The sequence below is a fragment of the Cibotium barometz genome, chromosome 32 (genome assembly GCF_041138505.1).
Source record: "Cibotium barometz isolate CiBa-2024 chromosome 32, ASM4113850v1, whole genome shotgun sequence".
NCBI lineage: Eukaryota > Viridiplantae > Streptophyta > Polypodiopsida > Cyatheales > Cibotiaceae > Cibotium > Cibotium barometz.
Genome location: NC_141077.1, coordinates 38,604,329 through 38,623,466, shown reverse-complemented (window position 1 = coordinate 38,623,466; position 19,138 = coordinate 38,604,329). Strand labels below are relative to the sequence as shown.

The window sequence follows — 19,138 nt, the reverse complement described above, 5'->3', positions numbered from 1 at the left end:
GGGCTGGAGGGGCTGTCGGCCAGCTGTACTGCTGCTGGACAGGCAGCCGACTGGGTCTAATACCCTACCCAGCTAGTCGGCCAGGTGTAGGGAGCAGTCCCACACCCATGCGTTGATTGCCCAGCAGCCAGGATGCTGCACCAGAAGCATGCGCAGGCTGGACAGCAGGGTGGCATAGTGTGAAAGCATTTATTATTAGTGTGCAAGCATTTTATTGGAATAAACTCAGTCGTGGAGCTTTTATTAGCTGGCCGACTGGATGTTAGCGGGGGTATAAAAGCCCAGCCAAGATCTCAATGATCTCATCTCATAATTCACCAAGTGCTCCAAGCAAACAAGGGCCAGGACAGCCAAGAACATTGCTAAAGCAAAGGGGTGAAGGACTGAAGGTCAAGGGCAGGTTTTCCAGCCAAGAAAAGGTCAAGTACTTTGTATTTGTTTTCAGATTTACATCATTCTAATAAAGCAAATACACCATCCGTGGTGGGGGCCCTACAGAGGGTAATTGGGACCCAATACTGTGTCCTCTCCATCTCCCCCTTCTCTCTCTATTTTTTGCACATCGTCTTTCAGTTTGTGCGTTAATTCCGTCGCGAAAAGAGTGCTGATTTCTGAGTTTTGAAGTACCGATCCTTCTCCGAAGCTTCCGCATATTACAGTGGTATCAGAGCTCACTTCAAGGACAAAGATTCAGCAAAGAAAACCAGAAAATTTTTCGCTCGTGTGGTTGGTTTTTAGACGCCGGTGGACTACCCCTTTCAGAGTGACTCCTGTCCCTCGAAGGACGGTTGGTTTTTAGCCTCCGGAAGCCTCCGGAAGTCTCCCACACAGATAGTGGATGGTCAGATTGCGTTCCAGAAAGGAATTGCATTTTCCCGCTATGGCGAGCTTTGGCGACGAGAGAGAACCAGAACCATGGGACCAGAGTGCACCAGGCAGCCCAGCGAGGGCACCCGGCTTGAGTGTAACAGATATGTTCCAACAGATGATGCGAGCAATCACAGACCAGACAACCAAGTTGGATGAGCAGAAGGCGCGGATTTTGGCTCTGGAGGAGCGTTCTCGCTCTCCAGCGTCGCGTTTTCCATCTCCTCCTCCCTCTCCTTCCGTATCCCAGATACCAGATCCTCGTCACACAGGGACCCTCTCGCAGGGTCACAGCCGCAGCCAAGCTCCTTGCTTGAGATGCAGATGCGCGCATTGGAGATTCGACAACACGAAGACGACGCCATGCGACGAGTGGAACACGAGCGTTACCTCAGAGCTTTGGACGCCAGATTGACACCGACGGTGCCCTCGAATCATTTTCCCGAGAAAATGAATTTCAGTAAGTATAATGGTAAACTCGATCCCACTACTCTGTATTCATGGTTACATCAATTTGAAGCTTACTTTGCCGCAGTTAGGAAATCAGATATTGACAAAGTGATCTTAGCCAGTTGGTACTTGGAAGGTGAGGCCATTCCTTGGTGGACTCAGTGGGCTCATGCCCACACCAGATCAGGTATGGCAGCTTATGGGTGGGACGAGTTCGTCCGTGACCTTAAGCAGCGGTTTCTACCGCCCCACTACCTTGAGCGACTCGAAGACGAGTTCAGGGGAGCGCGTCAGAACGCGCAACCAGTCCTTCAGTTTGCCAATAGAATTTCGACCTTGTGTCTGCAATTAGGCTTATCTGATACGGACAAGAAAGGGCAGTTTTTGTATGGCCTGGACACGCAAATCCAATGGGAGGTGCGTATGTTTAGGCCAGCCACCTTTGAGGACGCACTCTCGCTTGCGCAGAGTGCAGAAATGAAACACAATGGTGGCAAGCCCAAGACTTCCCAGCCGGCTTTTCCCAAGGCTAACGCCTCGGGGGGCAAAAGCCAGAACCAGACGGGGTCTTCCCAAGGACAAAGCCCGGGAGCCTCTGGCTCCAAGAACTCGAACAATGCGTCTAAGCTTACTCCAGACCAGAAAGCAGAGGCAGGCAAGACAGGTGGCAAGTTGAGTGCTGAGGAGCTTTCTCAGTACAGGAAGGAGGGTAGATGTTACTTTTGTCACACAAAAGGACATACTTCTCGGGACATACTTTTGCCGCCGCCTCCACAGTTTCCGTGGTGAGCACAGCTCCCACACAGACCCCAGTGGCTACCCCTAGTTCTTCAACCCCCGGTGCTTCAGTTGGAGCAATTATTAGCCGGGAGCTCGAAGATAAGCAGAAGGGCGCCCATGACCAGGAGTATGAGCGCAACGAATTGCTCAAGTCCTTTGGCTACATAGGTGGCCAGAGAGTCGTTGTCTTGTTTGATAGCGGCAACACAGAGGATGTGATCACGGAAGAGGCCGCTAGGCGTGCCCGTTTCGAGCTGACTCCGGTGGACAAACAAGTTGAGGGTTTTAGCACAGGTATGACAACGAGCGTCAAGTATGAAGCTCTAGGTGCTAAGTTAGTGATTCAGGGCATAGAGTTTGTGCGTGACTTTATGGTTGCCCCTCTTGTAGGAGCAGACATAATTTTGGGTATCCAGTGGTTTCACAAGTTTCTTCCTGATGTCAAGTGGGACAAGCACACGTTCCAGATTGATTGGAATGTGTCAAACACCCCGGTGACCATTAAGTGTGAGCCAGGTATTCCAAACTTTCCGCTCATAAGCCACTTGCAGGCTAAGCGAGCAGTCAGGAAAGGCGCACAGTGTGCGATGATTTACATCCAGACAGCCCAGACGGTGGCCAGTGCTTCCGAGAAGTACTCTGTTCTCCATGAAAAGTTCCAGAAGATTTTTCTTCGGGACAGTCTCCCTCCCCAGCTCCCCCCGTCCAGACCGGAGGATCACAAGATTGACCTCCTCCCAGGCTCGGAACCCCCGAGCAAGTTTCCGTATCGCCTTTCTAAGGCAATGGAATCGGAGTTGGACCGCCAACTCCAAGAATTGTTGCAAGCTGGCTTCATCCGCCCCAGCGTGTCGCCATTTGCAGCACCGATCTTATTTGTCAAGAAGAAAGATGGGTCTTCTCGGTTGTGTGTCGATTATCGTGCACTCAACAAGCTGACTATCAAGAGCAGATTCCCGATGCCTCGAATTGACTATATTCTCGAGAGGCTGAATGGAGCTAAGGTGTTCTCCAAACTGGATTTAAAGAGTGGGTACCACCAGGTTCGGATTGTAGAGGGGGACATTCCCAAGACAGCCTTCCATACAGAACGGGCCCACTATGAATTTGTGGTTATGCCATTTGGATTGACGAATGCCCCAGCTACATTTAACCGCATGATGATGCGTATTTTCCGGGAGTTGATTGGAGTGTGTGTGTTCATATTTCTGGACGACATACTCATATTTTCAGCTACAGTTGAGCAGCATGACATTGATGTGGAGAAAGTCCTTAAGTTGCTGGAAAGCAACGAGCTCTATGTCAATGAAAAGAAGTCAGAATTTTATCTGTTCCAGGTACATTACTTGGGATATATAATTAGTGCCGAAGGCATTCTACTTGATCCGGCTAAAGTGGCCGAGATTGTTAACTGGGAAGTACCTCAGACCGCTTATGACGTTAGATCATTTGTGGATATATGCGAGGCATATTCCACCCACATTGACAAGTTTTCTGATCTCTCGGCAGACCTCACCGATCTGCTAAAGGGAGTGAAAACAAGGAGGCAAAAGATTCGAATGACTCCACGAGCGTTGGAGGCATTCCAAAACCTCAAGGTGGCTTTGCCAGAAGCGCCTTGTTTAGCCCTTGCCTCGTGGGACAAACCATTTCAAGTGATCACCGATGCGAGTAACATCGCAATTGGAGGTGTATTGCAACAGAATGGTCACCCAGTAGCTTACATGTCTCATAAGTTACTGCCCGCCGAAAAGAACTACTCAGTCTATGATCGTGAACTCCTAGCAGTTATACAAGCCTTGAAACATTGGAAACATTTCCTGTATGGCCGTGACTTCGAGGTTCGCACTGACCGTCAGGCATTGCGCTGGATTCAGACGATGCCAAGTGCACAGTGGAGTGATCGACAACACCGCTGGAGTCAGATATTCCAGCAGTTCGGTGGTATGATTGAGTACCTTCCAGGAAAGGCCAATCCAGTGGCCGATGCTTTGAGCAGGAAGGGACAAGTATCTGCGATTCAGACCACTAGACTTGACCTTGTTGGTACAGGACTAGAAGACATGAAGCACACGTACGCGGATTCCGAGGAATTCGGTACACAGTGGGAACAGGCATTGGATGCCACAGGACCATGCCATTTTCTGATACGCGATGGTTGGCTTTTCTACAAAGGCCGACTATGTGTCATGAAATCATTCCGGGCAGCTCTTCTCCATGATGCCCATGACGCCATTACAGGTGGTCATAGGGGCATGAATTCGACTCTGGAGAAATTAGAACGGCAATACTTTTGGCCAAAGATGAGGCATGATGTGTTTACATATGTACAACGCTGTGACATTTGTCAAAAGGTGAAAGCTCCTCGTGGAAAGAAGATAGGGTTGTTACAGCCTTTGCCAATTCCTGAGGGTCCTTTCCAAGACATTTCAATGGACTTTGTCACAAATCTGCCTCCTCGTCCGAGTAAGCGTAATACACAGTGTTTAACTATTGTTGACAGGTTCAGCAAATTTGTTATGCTTATTCCTTGCAGGGCCAATGCGACTGCCGAGGATGTTGCCCAGCTATTCATTCGGCATTGGTACCCGATTGGTGGGATTCCTAGGACCATAGTGTCAGACCGAGATGCCAAGTTTACCAGTCATTTTTGGAGGGCATTGTTTGATAATTTTGGTACTAAGTTGAATTTTTCCAGTGCATTCCACCCACAGACAGATGGCCAGACAGAGATATACAACCAGTTGGCCTTTGATGTGCTGAAGTGTTATGTCCACGATCAGCAAGGTAAGTGGGAATCGTTTTTGCCTTTAGTTCAAGCTGTTTTGAATGACTCTTTTTCTTCAGCTATTGGCAGGACTCCATATGAGGCAGCGTTTGGAAGGCCTTTCCAGTCGTTGTTAACCAGGACTTCGTCTTCCGTACCGGAGGCGAACAGAGTGACGGAGTCTTACCAGGAGATCCTAGAGTCCGTTAAAGACAGATTGACTAAAGCACAAGAGGCCTACACTCGACAGGCAATTAAAGACCGAAGGGACATGAAGTTTTCGGAAGGAGATTGGGTATATCTTCGGATTATGAAGCAAAGATTGAAGCAGGTGGGCAAGCGATGCCCAAAGTTGTCTTTCAGGAGCTTCGGACCATTTCCCATCCGGAAAAAGATTAATGAGGTGTCTATGCAGTTAAAGCTACCTCCGAGTTGGACTATGCACGATGTATTTCATGTCAGTTGGTTAAAGCCATATGCAGGTCCACCCCCTTCAGAGGTCAAAGATGAAGCGGAACCAGACATCATTGATGAAGCAGAAGTAATGGTTCCAGAACAGATCCTTCTGCACCGTTTCAAGCATGGCTCAGGCCGAAGACTACGACAGTTTCTCACGAAGTTTCAGGACCGAGGAACTCATGAAGCGGTATGGCTCGACAAAGAATTTTTCGAAGACTATCCGGCATTATTGACGGATTATTTGGAGGCTATGCAGCTTCCGTCAAGTTAAGCAGAAGGGGATGTCACGTGCATCCCGCACTTGGATGCCACGTAGACATTTCTGTACAGAAGGTGCAGGACCTGGGATGGTGAACTGGTCCCATGTGAGCCCAGTCCGGGACGAGTCAGCCAGGGATCCATCTCAGTCGTCCGAGGTCAGGTGTGCATTGTCCTACACATGAGTCCAAGGTCAGGTGTGCACTGTCCTGCACATGAAGCAGTGCCAGTCCGCGCTGTGAGTCTCCCTCTGGAATGATGTAGATGTTCTGTGTATCTGGTTTGCAACTGGATGCCAGACATCTGTAGGCATGTAGGTTTGCATGTAAAGATGGGGCCAGCCCATAGGGCTACCCCAGTACTCTTGCACTCTTAGTATGGGCATGGGGGAGGTGTAGAACCACCCCCAAGGGGCCAGGAGGGCCCAAGCTTTGCCCACCAGCCAAGGCATGGGCTGGAGGGGCTGTCGGCCAGCTGTACTGCTGCTGGACAGGCAGCCGACTGGGTCTAATACCCTACCCAGCTAGTCGGCCAGGTGTAGGGAGCAGTCCCACACCCATGCGTTGATTGCCCAGCAGCCAGGATGCTGCACCAGAAGCATGCGCAGGCTGGACAGCAGGGTGGCATAGTGTGAAAGCATTTATTATTAGTGTGCAAGCATTTTATTGGAATAAACTCAGTCGTGGAGCTTTTATTAGCTGGCCGACTGGATGTTAGGAGGGGTATAAAAGCCCAGCCAAGATCTCAATGATCTCATCTCATAATTCACCAAGTGCTCCAAGCAAACAAGGGCCAGGACAACCAAGAACATTGCTAAAGCAAAGGGGTGAAGGACTGAAGGTCAAGGGCAGGTTTTCCAGCCAAGAAAAGGTCAAGTACTTTGTATTTGTTTTCAGATTTACATCATTCTAATAAAGCAAATACACCATCCGTGGTGGGGGCCCTACAGAGGGTAATTGGGACCCAATACTGTGTCCTCTCCATCCCCCCCTTCTCTCTCTATTTTCTGCACATCGTCTTTCAGTTTGTGCGTTAATTCCGTCGCGAAAAGAGTGCTGATTTCTGAGTTTGAAGTACCGATCCTTCTCCGAAGCTTCCGCATATTACAGAAATGGCATCCTCAGAGCTACCCATATCGAAGAGGACAATGAATTGTTGTCCCTTTGCACTGCCACAAGCACGAATAAGGACTTTCTTTTGCCTCTCAACCTCACCTATCAGCTTATCGTCAAATACCACTATGGGTACTAAGTTCAAGACGGGTAAGAGTTGGATGGCATTAGTGACTAAGGTTGGCGGTGTGGATGCAGTTGTAGCAATGGTGACTGTGGAGACAGAGGTCTTGGAGGCTTGTGCAGCCTACCACTTGGTACAATCATTCTTACCATGCCCCATGGTGTGGCAAACAAAACATCGATTCTCCCTCTTGTCCGCATTTGCTCTTCTGGTTGGAGATATCCACCAGTAATGCCCTCCTTGGCCTTTTTCTCAGGTGTTTTCTTGGGCTTGAACTCCTCATCTTTCTTGCCTCCTTAGGTGCCCTGGGAATCTTTCTTTGTATCTTTGCTATTCAGAGCTCCCTCCCCCAATTGGAATGATCTCTAATAGGTGGTGGATGACTATTGCTAGGATTTGGAGCTAGCCTCGATCTGCTAGGGCTTACCTCCATTCAGCATCATTTCTTGATTTCGAGCGAGAGTAAGGGCCTTGTCATATGATTGTGGCTCAAAATTTCCAATGGTGAATCTAAAGTTAGTATCCAACCCCCTAATAAACTATTTCAATTTATCCTCCTCGAATATCCCCAACTATTGCACTACTTGATAACTCTATTAGAGTATGTCAGTACTTGAGACCCATTTTGGGAGAGTCTGTAGAACTGGTCATGTATTGGGGAGGTAGAAACCGTTTTTTGAGATCAGACACAAAGGTGTCCCATATTAAGTAGCCCCTATGGCCACCAAGGCTACTGCCCTCCTTGCTCTTCTACTAATAAGGCTAGCCATCTTGCTACTAAGAACCCTCTAGGCCTGGCTGACTGGCACATGCGTCCTAGAGATTGGCCAACAGTGGCCATGCCTCCTAGAGGCTGGCCGAGAATCTTTTATGGAGCACTCCAAGGGATAAAGTTCATCCAAGGGGTGGACCCAAGGGTGCCGGAATCAGTTTTTCAAGAAGAAGGATCCATGTTTGTGTTTAGGGACAAGGCAAGAAGGCGAGGGGACAAAGAAGAACAGATGCTCAGATCTCTACATCAGATCTAGAGTAGATTCAGAGATAGGACAAGGATTTCGGTGAAAAGGTTGCCAAGAAGGGAAGGATGACATGTTTGGGAGACCATATGCGGAGACAAAGGATGATGACATATTGTCAAATGTCAAGGTTGGAATCCTATCATGAAGTTTAGCAGGAGGGCATGTCATGTGCAAACATGGACATGGCTGATAATCAAAGGTTATCCATGATTTGCAGCAGATAAATAGACAATTTAGGCATGAGCAAGGCTTAGGAGGACACTAGAATGGATCCTCATGGACCAGGACCAAGCCCACCAGGTTTTTAAGGCATTCAAGGGCTGCTCAGCAGCTTTAATGGCATTTATTTGTTCATTGGGGCTGGCCAACAGCAGTCGGCCAGCATTATTAGGTGTCCAGATGCCTATAGAAGGCTTAGCCCAGAATCATTCATTTCATGATCCCTCCCAAGGGACTGATCATAGATTAGACTAGGTAGAACAGCGTTCTTACCATTCTGGGGCTGCCTATGGCTGCCAAAACATTGTACCTTATATATATATGTACATATGTATGTACACACACACACACACACACACACATATATATATATAGCGTTTACATCAGCATTTACATCAGGTTTACATCAACACACCATCAGTGCTTACATCAGCGTTTATCATTAGCATATCATTGTAATGGGTGCTCCCGATGCATTCCAGTAGCTACTCGCATGCCTAGGTAGCACTCGACTAATGCCGAGGTAGCTACCTAGGCATGTCGGTAGCACCCGCCATGCTTAAGTACCACTCGGAATGTAATGGGAGCTCTCGATGCATCCTGGTAGCTACCTGCATGCCTAGGTAGCACTCGGCTAATGCATACTATATGCATAGAGCTTATAGCTTGCACGAGGCAATGCATAAGGCTATGTATTCCTAGCTGTCAAATCCCCACGGATCTTCCCTCGTGATCGATCTTGGTTCGAAACTCGAATCCTGCAAACAAACGAACAACAAACAACAAAGGGGGTGCAGGCCTGACTCACCTCCCAACCATGACAGCCGTGGGCGAGCCCACAGTCTTGGCTGTCCCCACTGAGCCACGAGCTGAGCTAACTAGGTTGACGTACCGACCAATCTCCTCCTCGCGACGTCCCATACCGCCACGAAGCTGCTCTCGCGGGCCTCGAGATCGCTGCCGGCCTCGGCTGCATAAAGCAGGTGCACGTCTGCACTAGATCCAGGCTCCAAGACCATAGAGCTCTCACAAACTCGCGAGACACTCTATAATACAATAACTAACCTTGGCCACCCTTTTATAGGCTCTTGGCCGGTCATCGGGCGTCCACACTTGGCCGCCCGCCCGTCCATACTTGGGTGCCCGCCCGTTAGTATTTCCCTAACTCAGCTCGTCAATTAGCCTGCCTAGTTCCAAGCTTCCCCAAGCCTCGAAACTAGTCTTGCATGCGTATAGCACACGGTAGATACCCACTGTGCACATGACATACTCCCCTTCCTCTAAGAGCTCACTCCTGAGCTCACTAAAAAGCCAGGGTAATCTCTCTGAAGAGAAGTCAGTGTCTCCCATGTAGCGTCCTCCTCAACACGATCCTTCCACTTGATCTTGTATTCCGTGATAAGCGTATGACGCAATCTTCGTTCACGAAAGCCAAGAATCTTTTCAGGTTCGTGCGGAACAAATGTCATGTCCTAGACATCTATAATTTCTTGAGGAGTAACTAACTGATCTGCTCCACCCAGTACTTCCTTAAGTCTACTGACATGAAATACAGGATGAACTTTCACATGAGAAGGCAAATCCAATTCATATGCAACTGAACCAATCCGTCGTGTAACACGAAATGGTCCACAGTATCTAGGGAATAATTTCGGAGATCTACCTGTCCGTAAAGTCTCGGAATCTTTCGGAACTCGCAAATACACCATCGTTCCTTCAGAGAACTCTCTAGGTGAACGATGTCTATTAGAATAAAACCTGTCTCGGTCTTGAGCACTTCTAATAGATTCCTTTGCAACTTGTAACATTTCCTGCATATCTTGCAAAAAATTACGTGCTGCATCATGCTGAAGTCCTGAGAACCCTACTGTAACAGATGATCTTGGTTGAAAACCGTACATAAGCATGAAAGGACTAAACCCTGTACTCGTATGCTTAGTACTGTTATATGCAAATTCTAACATAGGAAGATAATCCTCCCATGAACTTTGTCTTTTGGATACATATGCTCGAAGCATATCCTCCAAAATCTGATTCACTCTTTCAGTCTGGCCATCAGATTGAGGATGATCAGAGGAACTCGAATTCAAAGTTGTTTCCAACTTCTCAAAAACAAGTTTCCAAAAGTCACTCGTAAACTTAGAGTCCCTATCACTGACTATGTCCTGCGGTAACCCGTACAGTCTAAACAATTGCTCGATAAACTGCCGAGCTAATTGCGTAGCTGTAATAGTCTTCCGGGTTGGTAAAAATCTAGCCATTTTTGTCAAGCGATCTACCACAACCCAAATAGAATCGTGGCCTTGATGTGTTCTTGGCAATCCGGTAATAAAATCCATGGAAATACTTTCCCACTTATTACCTGGGATTTGCAAAGGATGCAACAACCCAGCCTGTCTAAAGCATTCAGCTTTATTTGCCTGACAAATCTGACACTTGAGAACATAATCTTCTACATACCCTTTCATCTTCCGCCAATAAAAAGTGTGTTTCACTAATGATAGTGTCCTGTGTACCCCAGGGTGTCCAGCAGAAGGGGCATTGTGACATTCCCTCAAAATCTTGGACCTAATGTCCGGGATCTGTGGTACACAAATTTTGTCATTACGGAATAGTAAACCATTCCGAATCATCCACTGACCTCCTGCAGCCTGAATGGTAGACTGCGCAGTCACCGAGTCTTGGTCAATCAATGAGCTCCCGTCCTGGATCTTCTGCCAAAATGGACCAAAATAACTATCAGTCCTGCAAAGCCCTCTCAATGACTGAAATAAGTCAGTAGAAATCTCGGTGAACGACAAAGTATTCACCTCTCTAATCCGACTAAGCGCATCTGCAATATTATTCATGGACCCTTTCCGATAACGGATCTCAAAATCAAAATCTTGCATTAACTCTGCCCAACGAGCTTTCCTGCCTCTCAAATCATCCGCATCACACACATACTTGATTGACTGATGATCAGTCAATACCACAAACTTGGAGCCATATAAATAATATCTCCAAACCTTGAGAGCATGAATCACAGCATAAAGCTCCTTCTCAAGGGTTGGCCAACGAGATTGAGTGTCGTCTAGCTTTTTACTTTCAAAAGCAACCGGTCTACCATCTTGAAATAAAGCAGCCCCAATAGCATAGTCACTGGCATCAGTTTCAAGAACATAAGGCCGACTAGGATCAGGCAATGCTAAGATAGGAGCTTCCTTGACTTTATCTTTCAAAAGTCTGAAGGCCATATCCAAATCGTTATTCCAAGTGATAGACTGATTGGACTTACGTCCACGACCTTTCAATAAGTCGGTCATCGGTAGTGTGAGCTGAGAGTACTCCCGTACAGATTTCCTAAGAAAAACAACAAAACCGAGAAAAGAACGAAGTTGTTTCACTGTTCGCGGTATAGGCCAGTCCAAAACCTTCTGAACTCGGTCATAGTCAATGCTCAATCCATCTCTAGTGATCTTGTGTCCCAAGTAAATGATGTCGGTCATAAAGAACTCACATTTACTGAATTTAGCATATAGTCGATTCTGTCTTAAAATAGATAAGACAATCGTGAGGTGTCTGACATGATCCTCAAGAGTACGGCTATATATCAAAATATCATCCAGGAACACCACCACAAATTTTCCCAAATGTTCACGAAAAAGATCGTTCATCATTTGCTGGAAAGTGGCTGGAGCATTGGTTAACCCAAAAGGTAATACGAGAAACTCGTAATGGCCATACCTAGTCCGAAAGGCGGTTCTTTCGACATGCCTTTCATGAATACGTATCTGGTGATAGCCAGTACGCAAATCTATCTTCGTGAAATATTTCGCTCCTGCTAACCGGTCAATTAGGTCATCTGATCTAGGAAGAGGATAACGGTTCTTAATTGTCAGCTTGTTCAATCTTTTGTAATCTATACACATTCTCCAAGTATTGTCCTTCTTTCTCCTAAGCAACACAGGTGCACCCCAAGGTGATTTACTTGGACGGATCTGGCCCATCCTCAAATAATCTTCTAGTTGTTTAGCCAACTCATCTTCCTCAGCTTGGCTCATCCTATAAGGTGGAATACTCACAGGATGAGCACCAGGGATCAAGTCAATACGATGATCTACTGCCCGTTCAGGTGGTAAACCCGATGGCAATTCCTTAGGAAATACATCTTGAAACGAATCAAGTATCTTCTGTAATTCTTTGCTTTCAAACACACTTAATTCATTCACATCCATGGAAGGGATGAGAAAAGAAGAAAGTGGAATCAAGACACAATGGAACGCGGTGTACAAAGAAGAATTCATTATATTTCCAAAATCAATTGTATTTACAAGAGGTCCCTGAGAGAGATGAATACAATCACCTAAAATACTATACTTGGTGTCCCTATGCTGAAAAGAAAAAATATGACTAGACCAATCTATCTGGACATCAAGAGTCTTAAACCACTCAATCCCTAATAACAAGTCTACATTTTCCAGATGCATGACATAGCATTCCAGAGTATCTTTGTAGTCCTGAATCTGGATTGGAAGTATCTCGACCTTGCGATCCCAAACTTGTCTTCCCGCAGGTAGACGTACCTCATAGGTATGGTCGCTGAGTGTCGTGTCAAGACTCAATTTCTGCACAAGTTTGTAGTTAACAAAATTATGCGAACTGCCAGGGTCTAAAAGAATGTGAATTTTATGGCCATTCACTTCTCCATAAACTCGGAGAAGATCATGCATGCCAAATACTTTAGAATTGAACAGACAATCAGAACAAGTACTAGGGCGAGAAAGTAGAGTAATTGACGTACCTGTCAAAGACAACTGGTTAGCTGCCTTTGGCTTGGGTCCTGCGTTTGACTTAGTACCCTTTTGCTTTGGGCACTCATTACGCATGTGTCCTTTTTCTTCGCAAATAAAAGAACGTCCTTCCTTCTTGAGCTTCAAAGCCCGAAAGAGTCGTTTCTTCTTCGCTGGTGTCGAACTGGAATTCTTCGAAGGTTGGTCCGAAGACTTGCCTTCAGTCGTGTTAGCCATAGGTGCGGAGAACTTTCTTTTATGCTTGTTCCCCTGCTCGGTAACGGGTTTCGACTTGGAAGAGACCATCGTATCATCATAGATACGAGCTGAATTAATGGCCTCGTCCAAAGTTTTACATTTGTTATTTTTAACCTGTAATCGGTACGAGTCGGGTAAACCAGCTACGAAAAACCCCAACAGAGTAGTGGGATCCATCTTTGTAGCCTTCATCTGCAAGTCACGAAACTTCTGGAGGTAGACCTCATAAGTGAGGTGCTGCGAGGTCATGGTCAAAGCTGAAAACCGGGCAACAACATCGTAGTCATCCTCTTTCTTGAGGAATTCCTTCTTGAAAATATCTTCAAACTGTGCCCAAGTCGTTGGCTTAGGGTTCAGTTCCTTCCACCAAAGCAAAGCTTTGCCGGACAGGAAACCTGCTGCTAACTGTATCTTCTTTCCATCATCATATGGATGAAACTGAAAGTGAGCTTGCCACTTGTGTAGCCAAGTGTCCACGATCTCCTTGGTTCTCTGCTTTTGCTCGCCCCCGAACGGTTCCGGAGTAATATTGGGGCCTAAAGCAGAAGCCAAGGTATCCATTCCCGAGAAAGTAGAGAGGGTAGTGGTCAAGAGAGCGATGGAGTTCTGCAAAGCCTGCATCTGGGCTGCGATTTGTGCCTGACGTTCCGTCGAAGAAGCTTCGAGAGCTACTTTGAACTCTTGGAAATCTGATTTTGACACAAACTCGCGGCATCAGTGCCTTCCGTAGCCGGCAAGCCTTCGCGTTCCATGAGGGGCTCCAACTCTGATTCTTGGGTCGACATCGTGAAGAGGGTACGTGGAGAGAAAATTCGATCTGTGCACAATGAAAGTGCGAGCGAACTCGAGAGCTTGAGAGCTTGAAAACTTGAGAACTCGAGAGATGTGTGGCAAGAAGCCCACTAGAGGGGTTTATAAAGGTTTCCCAAAAGCCAAAAAAAACTCGAAAAGCTATGCTTAGCTTTTGCTTTAGCTTTTGTGTTTTTTTTTTTCCTCTTGAATAAATATATATATATTTTTTTTAATATATATATATATATATATATATATATATATATATATGGATATATATATTCTAAAGTCTTTAAAAAAAATAAAACCTTGGAAACCTTTTGAACCTTGGAGGTGTCTTTTTAAAACTTTGAAATTTTAAACTTTAAAAAAAAACGAAAGCTAAAAAAAACGAGCTTTCCTTGTGTTTTTTTTTTCAACCTCTTGGATTAGCCGGCGCTTGCAGACTGCTGACGTCGCCTGCACGCCTGCCCGTCGCCTGTTTTCTTGCCGTCACCTGCACGACTGCCGTCGGATGCTGAAATCGGCGCCTGCGACGACAGCCTATGCAAGGGCTATATGGCCACGTAGGCCTGGGCGCTGCCTGGCTGGGGCGCCTGCGTAGGCCTGGGCGCTGCCCGCTTGGCCTAGGCGCCGCCTGGGCTGGCTGCCTTAGCCTGGCCATATGCCTAGCGTAGGCCTGGGCTGGCTGCGCAGAGCTGCCTTGGCCGCCTGGCTGCGCAGGCCTAAGGTGCCTGCAACCGCCTATAGCCAACGCCAGAGACACCTGTCCAGCCTGCCAGCGTGCAAATCCGCTAACATGCCACCTTCTCAAACGCTGCTCTCCTTCGCTCACGTGCTCAAAAAAGCAACGAAAATTATCATGCGTTTTTTTTTTCTGTTTTCTCTCACGACTGTACATGCGACTGCACACAAGCCCTCTTCTTTGCAAAAGCATTCAACCCTACCAAAGCTACCATCTCCCATCAACATGGGGTTCTTTGATGAAGAAAAAACACATACAAAACTGAAATCTGCAGTATGCACAAAAAAAACAGCAAGCTTTTTTAACACATACCGTACTTCGACCTCTTCTTCTCTACCTACCGACTTGCTCGTTCACGAGGTATGCTCTGATACCACTGTCAAATCCCCACGGATCTTCCCTCGTGATCGATCTTGGTTCGAAACTCGAATCCTGCAAACAAACGAACAACAAACAACAAAGGGGGTGCAGGCCTGACTCACCTCCCAACCATGACAGCCGTGGGCGAGCCCACAGTCTTGGCTGTCCCCACCGAGCCACGAGCTGAGCTAACTAGGTTGACGTACCGACCAATCTCCTCCTCGCGACGTCCCATACCGCCACGAAGCTGTCCTCGCGGCCCTCGAGATCGCTGCCGGCCTCGGCTGCATAAAGCAGGTGCACGTCTGCACTAGATCCAGGCTCCAAGACCATAGAGCTCTCACAAACTCGCGAGACTCTCTATAATACAATAACTAACCTTGGCCACCCTTTTATAGGCTCTTGGCCGGTCATCGAGCGTCCACACTTGGCCGCCCGCCCGTCCATACTTGGGTGCCCGCCCGTTAGTATTTCCCTAACTCAGCTCGTCAATCAGCCTGCCTAGTTCCAAGCTTCCCCAAGCCTCGAAACTAGTCTTGCATGCGTATAGCACACGGTAGATACCCACTGTGCACATGACACTAGCCTGCATGAAACTATGCATAAGCCTCATGTAGAAAACCTTGTGCATAAGCCGGTGCATCCATGAGGCTTCTGTATTAGCCATATGGATAAGCCTAATACATAAGCCTCATGTATGCGGCTTATGCATAAGGTTTATGCATGAGCTTATACATAAGCTCAGCACTTTTCTCTCTCTATTATGTCTATGTTGATTAGTTCTTGCATCAAGGTTCCTATCTCAGTACTTCGGGCTTAAAGAAGAGACAGTGCTTCCGCGCATGTAATGGACGATCCACTACTATAAGTGGTTCAGAAATTGCCTCTGAAGACAATGCCCTGATGAAGTTCATTCGTTCCATGCACATCTGTCAGACATGGGATATTGTCTAGATGGCAAGAAAGTATTGGCAGAAGCCTCATGTCTGGGCGAGGCCATCCTCACATTGCAACAGGCCACCATTCTCTGCAAAGTAACACACTTGCATGTCAATTGCCTCTGGCATGAACAGTGCAGATACACATGGAGAGATTGGAAAAGTTGCATATTGTGGGGTCCAGCAGGCAACCTTGGCCTCAAGAGCTTGCGCTCTGACCTTTTGGCCCACAACCAGTTGTAAAAATAGCAGCAATCTTAGTAATTGCAAACACATACTCACCCAGCTCTTCTCAAGATGCAAAAGGACAACTCCCTTCTCCACTATATCAGGCAGACAAGGTCACTTTTCTTTCATCTTGTGAAGCGACTCTAAAGCTTTTCCAAATTCTTTTCGAATTGGCAAGGGCTGTCAATAATCCAGAAGCAAGACAATGACTAACCTTCAACCATAGTTGTCATGACGCTCCCAATGGAATGCAATGTCAACCCCTAAAACATTATAAAACAGATGAACATAAAGACAAAAACGGGTTCCATCACCTTGCCATCATGCCATGTCACAGAGCCATATGAAAGTTTGAGAGTTACCTGCAACTACAGTTATATTCTTGTCTTTGTATCTCTCAACAAAGATGTCGATGCTGTGTTGAAAAGCTTTGTGATCCAACAATAGAGTGGTTATGTCCTGGAACTTGATACCTGAACAGCACATTACCTTGTTTTTTTTTTTTGCTGTGTAGTTTTTGAATAAAAACCAGTGCAAAGTTATGAAACACAGTAAAACAACAAAGAAGAGAAAGCCTTCACATAAGCCATGGTCATTGGTTATGTATGCAGTGGAGGATAAATTTTCAGAGTGCCAAATGAATACCTGCCAACAAAATTAAAATAAAAACCCCCAAAAAGTTTTGAAAAAAATGAAAACAAATGAAAAACAGAAACCCCCAAAAAGTATTGGAAAATGGCAAAAAAGAAAACCATGAAAAATAACAAATATGGTTGGGAAAATGACCTTAATACTTCAGGACATACTAAAAAACCTAGTACTTCAGATTTCTTTTGCTAAAATGCACCTTCAGTAGAAATACGAAGAAGAGAGATTCCATGAAAATGAAATAAAAACTAAGGGAATAAAAAAGAAAATTTAAGAGGCTACAAATGCTGAAAGTGAAACTAATTACATTTCAGAAAGAAAAAATAATATTAAACTGTGCAGATGTATTTAATCGGCACCTGGCTTGGGAAAATCCGGGATAACCCGGATGGTTTTGGCTATCCGTTCCAAGCGAGGGTCAGCCTTCTGGCAACCGGACATCTTGAGTTGCCTCAAGAAAGGAGAGCACCTGCAACAGTGCACACGGAGTGGGTGCTTGCTAATTAAGGAGACGGAAAAGAGGGGAGAGTGGCCAAATGATAGCTTAGAAGAAGCTGGAATGGAAGTTTCCATGAATGTAAAATGGGATCAAATGCAGAAGAACCCAGAGAAGGGTGGGGTGTGGTGGTGCGTGTGTATTGTGGTTGTTGGGTGGGGTACGGGGGGAGAGGGTGATCTTTCGTCGCACTCGCTTTTTTGGGTTTTGGGGGCGGGGTTTAAAGCTGGAGAGGGTGTGTGACACTGTGTGTGTGTGTTTTTAGCTGCAGAGGGGGGGGCGGGGGCGGGGGCGGGGGCGGGAGTGGGGGGGAGGGTGTTTTTGTAGCTGCTGCAGAGGGGGTGTGTGTGTGTGTTTTTTAAAAGCTGCAGAGGGTGGTCTTCCGCGTGTGTGTTTGTTTTGTTGGCGGGGCGGGAGGGCTGCAGAGGGTGATCTTAAATGTGTGTGTTTGTGAGGGCTGCACAGTGCAGCGGAGAGGGTGATCTTCCGTGTGTGTTTGTGTGTATGAGAGAGAGAGAGAGAGAGAGATCTTCCCTATATTTGGGTGTTCAGCTTCGCTCCCTCCTCTCCGGTATTTCAAGGGTGAGACTGTTTCTTGCCCACAAGCAGCCCTAAACCATAGCCATAGCTTCATGACTTTTTCTTTTCTCCACAAAACCTTTCACTATTGCAACCAACAAAACAGCCTTTTCCTTTTCCTTCATGACTGTTGTGAGGTGCATAGCCATAGCCATAGCCATAGCCATAGCTTCGGGACTATTGTAAGCTATGCGTAGGCTTGCCATAGGGCTAAGATTTTGAAATTTTCAATTTTAAAAGACCTTTTTTCTACTAGAGGGCTCAAATTTTGTAATATTTACTGGTTTAAAAATTGTAGTCTAAGCATTTGGGGGTTTGTCTGAGTTTAAATCCTGTTGCCGTAGGACTAAGATTTCGAAATTTTCAATTGTAAAGCCACTTAATGAGTAGATTTGTAATGGAAACTAGTTACTTGATTCGTCCCTGATACGTAAGAGTATTCTTATTTGTCAATCACAAATCAGTGCAGTAGAGAGAGGTGTTTCTCTAGAGTCCCAAGATCACGGATTCAAGCCCTCAATGCGAAAGTGATAGCACGCACGGGTGTGTTTTTTTTCTTACTTTCTAATTCCAAACAATTGAAAAAAAAAGGAACGCTCATCTTCGAATGGTAAGTAAGGATAAGCCTTATATTTGAAGCCCATGATGGGCCCCATGGTCCCTAACTTGCCAACCTATATATAAACACACCATGCTTGCCATATATATACTCCTAAAGCACTCAATCTCATTGAATAAAGCACCAAACTTGGCGTAAATAAACAACCAACATTTCAATCTAAAATAAGGTTGACAATCTCAACACACCTGAACAAAGCTTTAAAACAATCTTCGAACAATTGGATTATCTTTCCTTGGAAACCTATACTCCTCGCCTCCATCTGGCAAAAAAACATCTGGAAACCTATACTCCTCGCCTCCATCTGGCAAAAAAACATTAAAAGAAAAAACATTAGCTAGTGCAAGATAAACTTTTCGTGGAGAAAAAGAAGGAAAACAACAAAACCTTACAGAACTCATTTGGTGGATCAATATTTGAGGGCGAATGGGGTTTGAATAGGCTTGTAGATAGCAAACCGAGAAATTCTATATTGTCCAGTGCCTATGACTCGAAAATCTAACCTATCAGGCTTTTCATAGTCCACAAACATTACATGTACATGAAGTTGATCCGCGATCTTTTGTAATCTCAGACTGTAAATTCCAAGGAGCCCAAAGCTCTCGTTTTGTAAGGGTCTCGACCATACAAATCCAACAATAATTTGGG

At 46.2% G+C, this 19,138-nt stretch overlaps 1 protein-coding gene across 2 annotated transcripts in view; it reads right to left on the bottom strand.

The window, feature by feature from the left end:
* Positions 1-18,061, bottom strand: part of LOC147620173 (adenine phosphoribosyltransferase 1-like) — a 38,015-nt gene extending 19,954 nt beyond the window's left edge. The window contains exons 1-2 of one of the 2 annotated variants that reach the window (XM_086772369.1): positions 17,156-18,061; positions 16,511-16,621 (exon numbers count right to left, since the gene is read on the bottom strand). In XM_086772369.1, coding sequence (XP_086628495.1) covers positions 16,511-16,621; positions 17,156-17,369 — 325 coding nt within the window. In that variant the 5' untranslated portion in view covers positions 17,370-18,061. The remainder of the gene's footprint in view (positions 1-16,510; positions 16,622-17,155) is intronic. The other variant, XM_086772368.1, reaches the window with a different exon arrangement.
* Between the last annotated feature and the right edge of the window lie 1,077 nt (positions 18,062-19,138).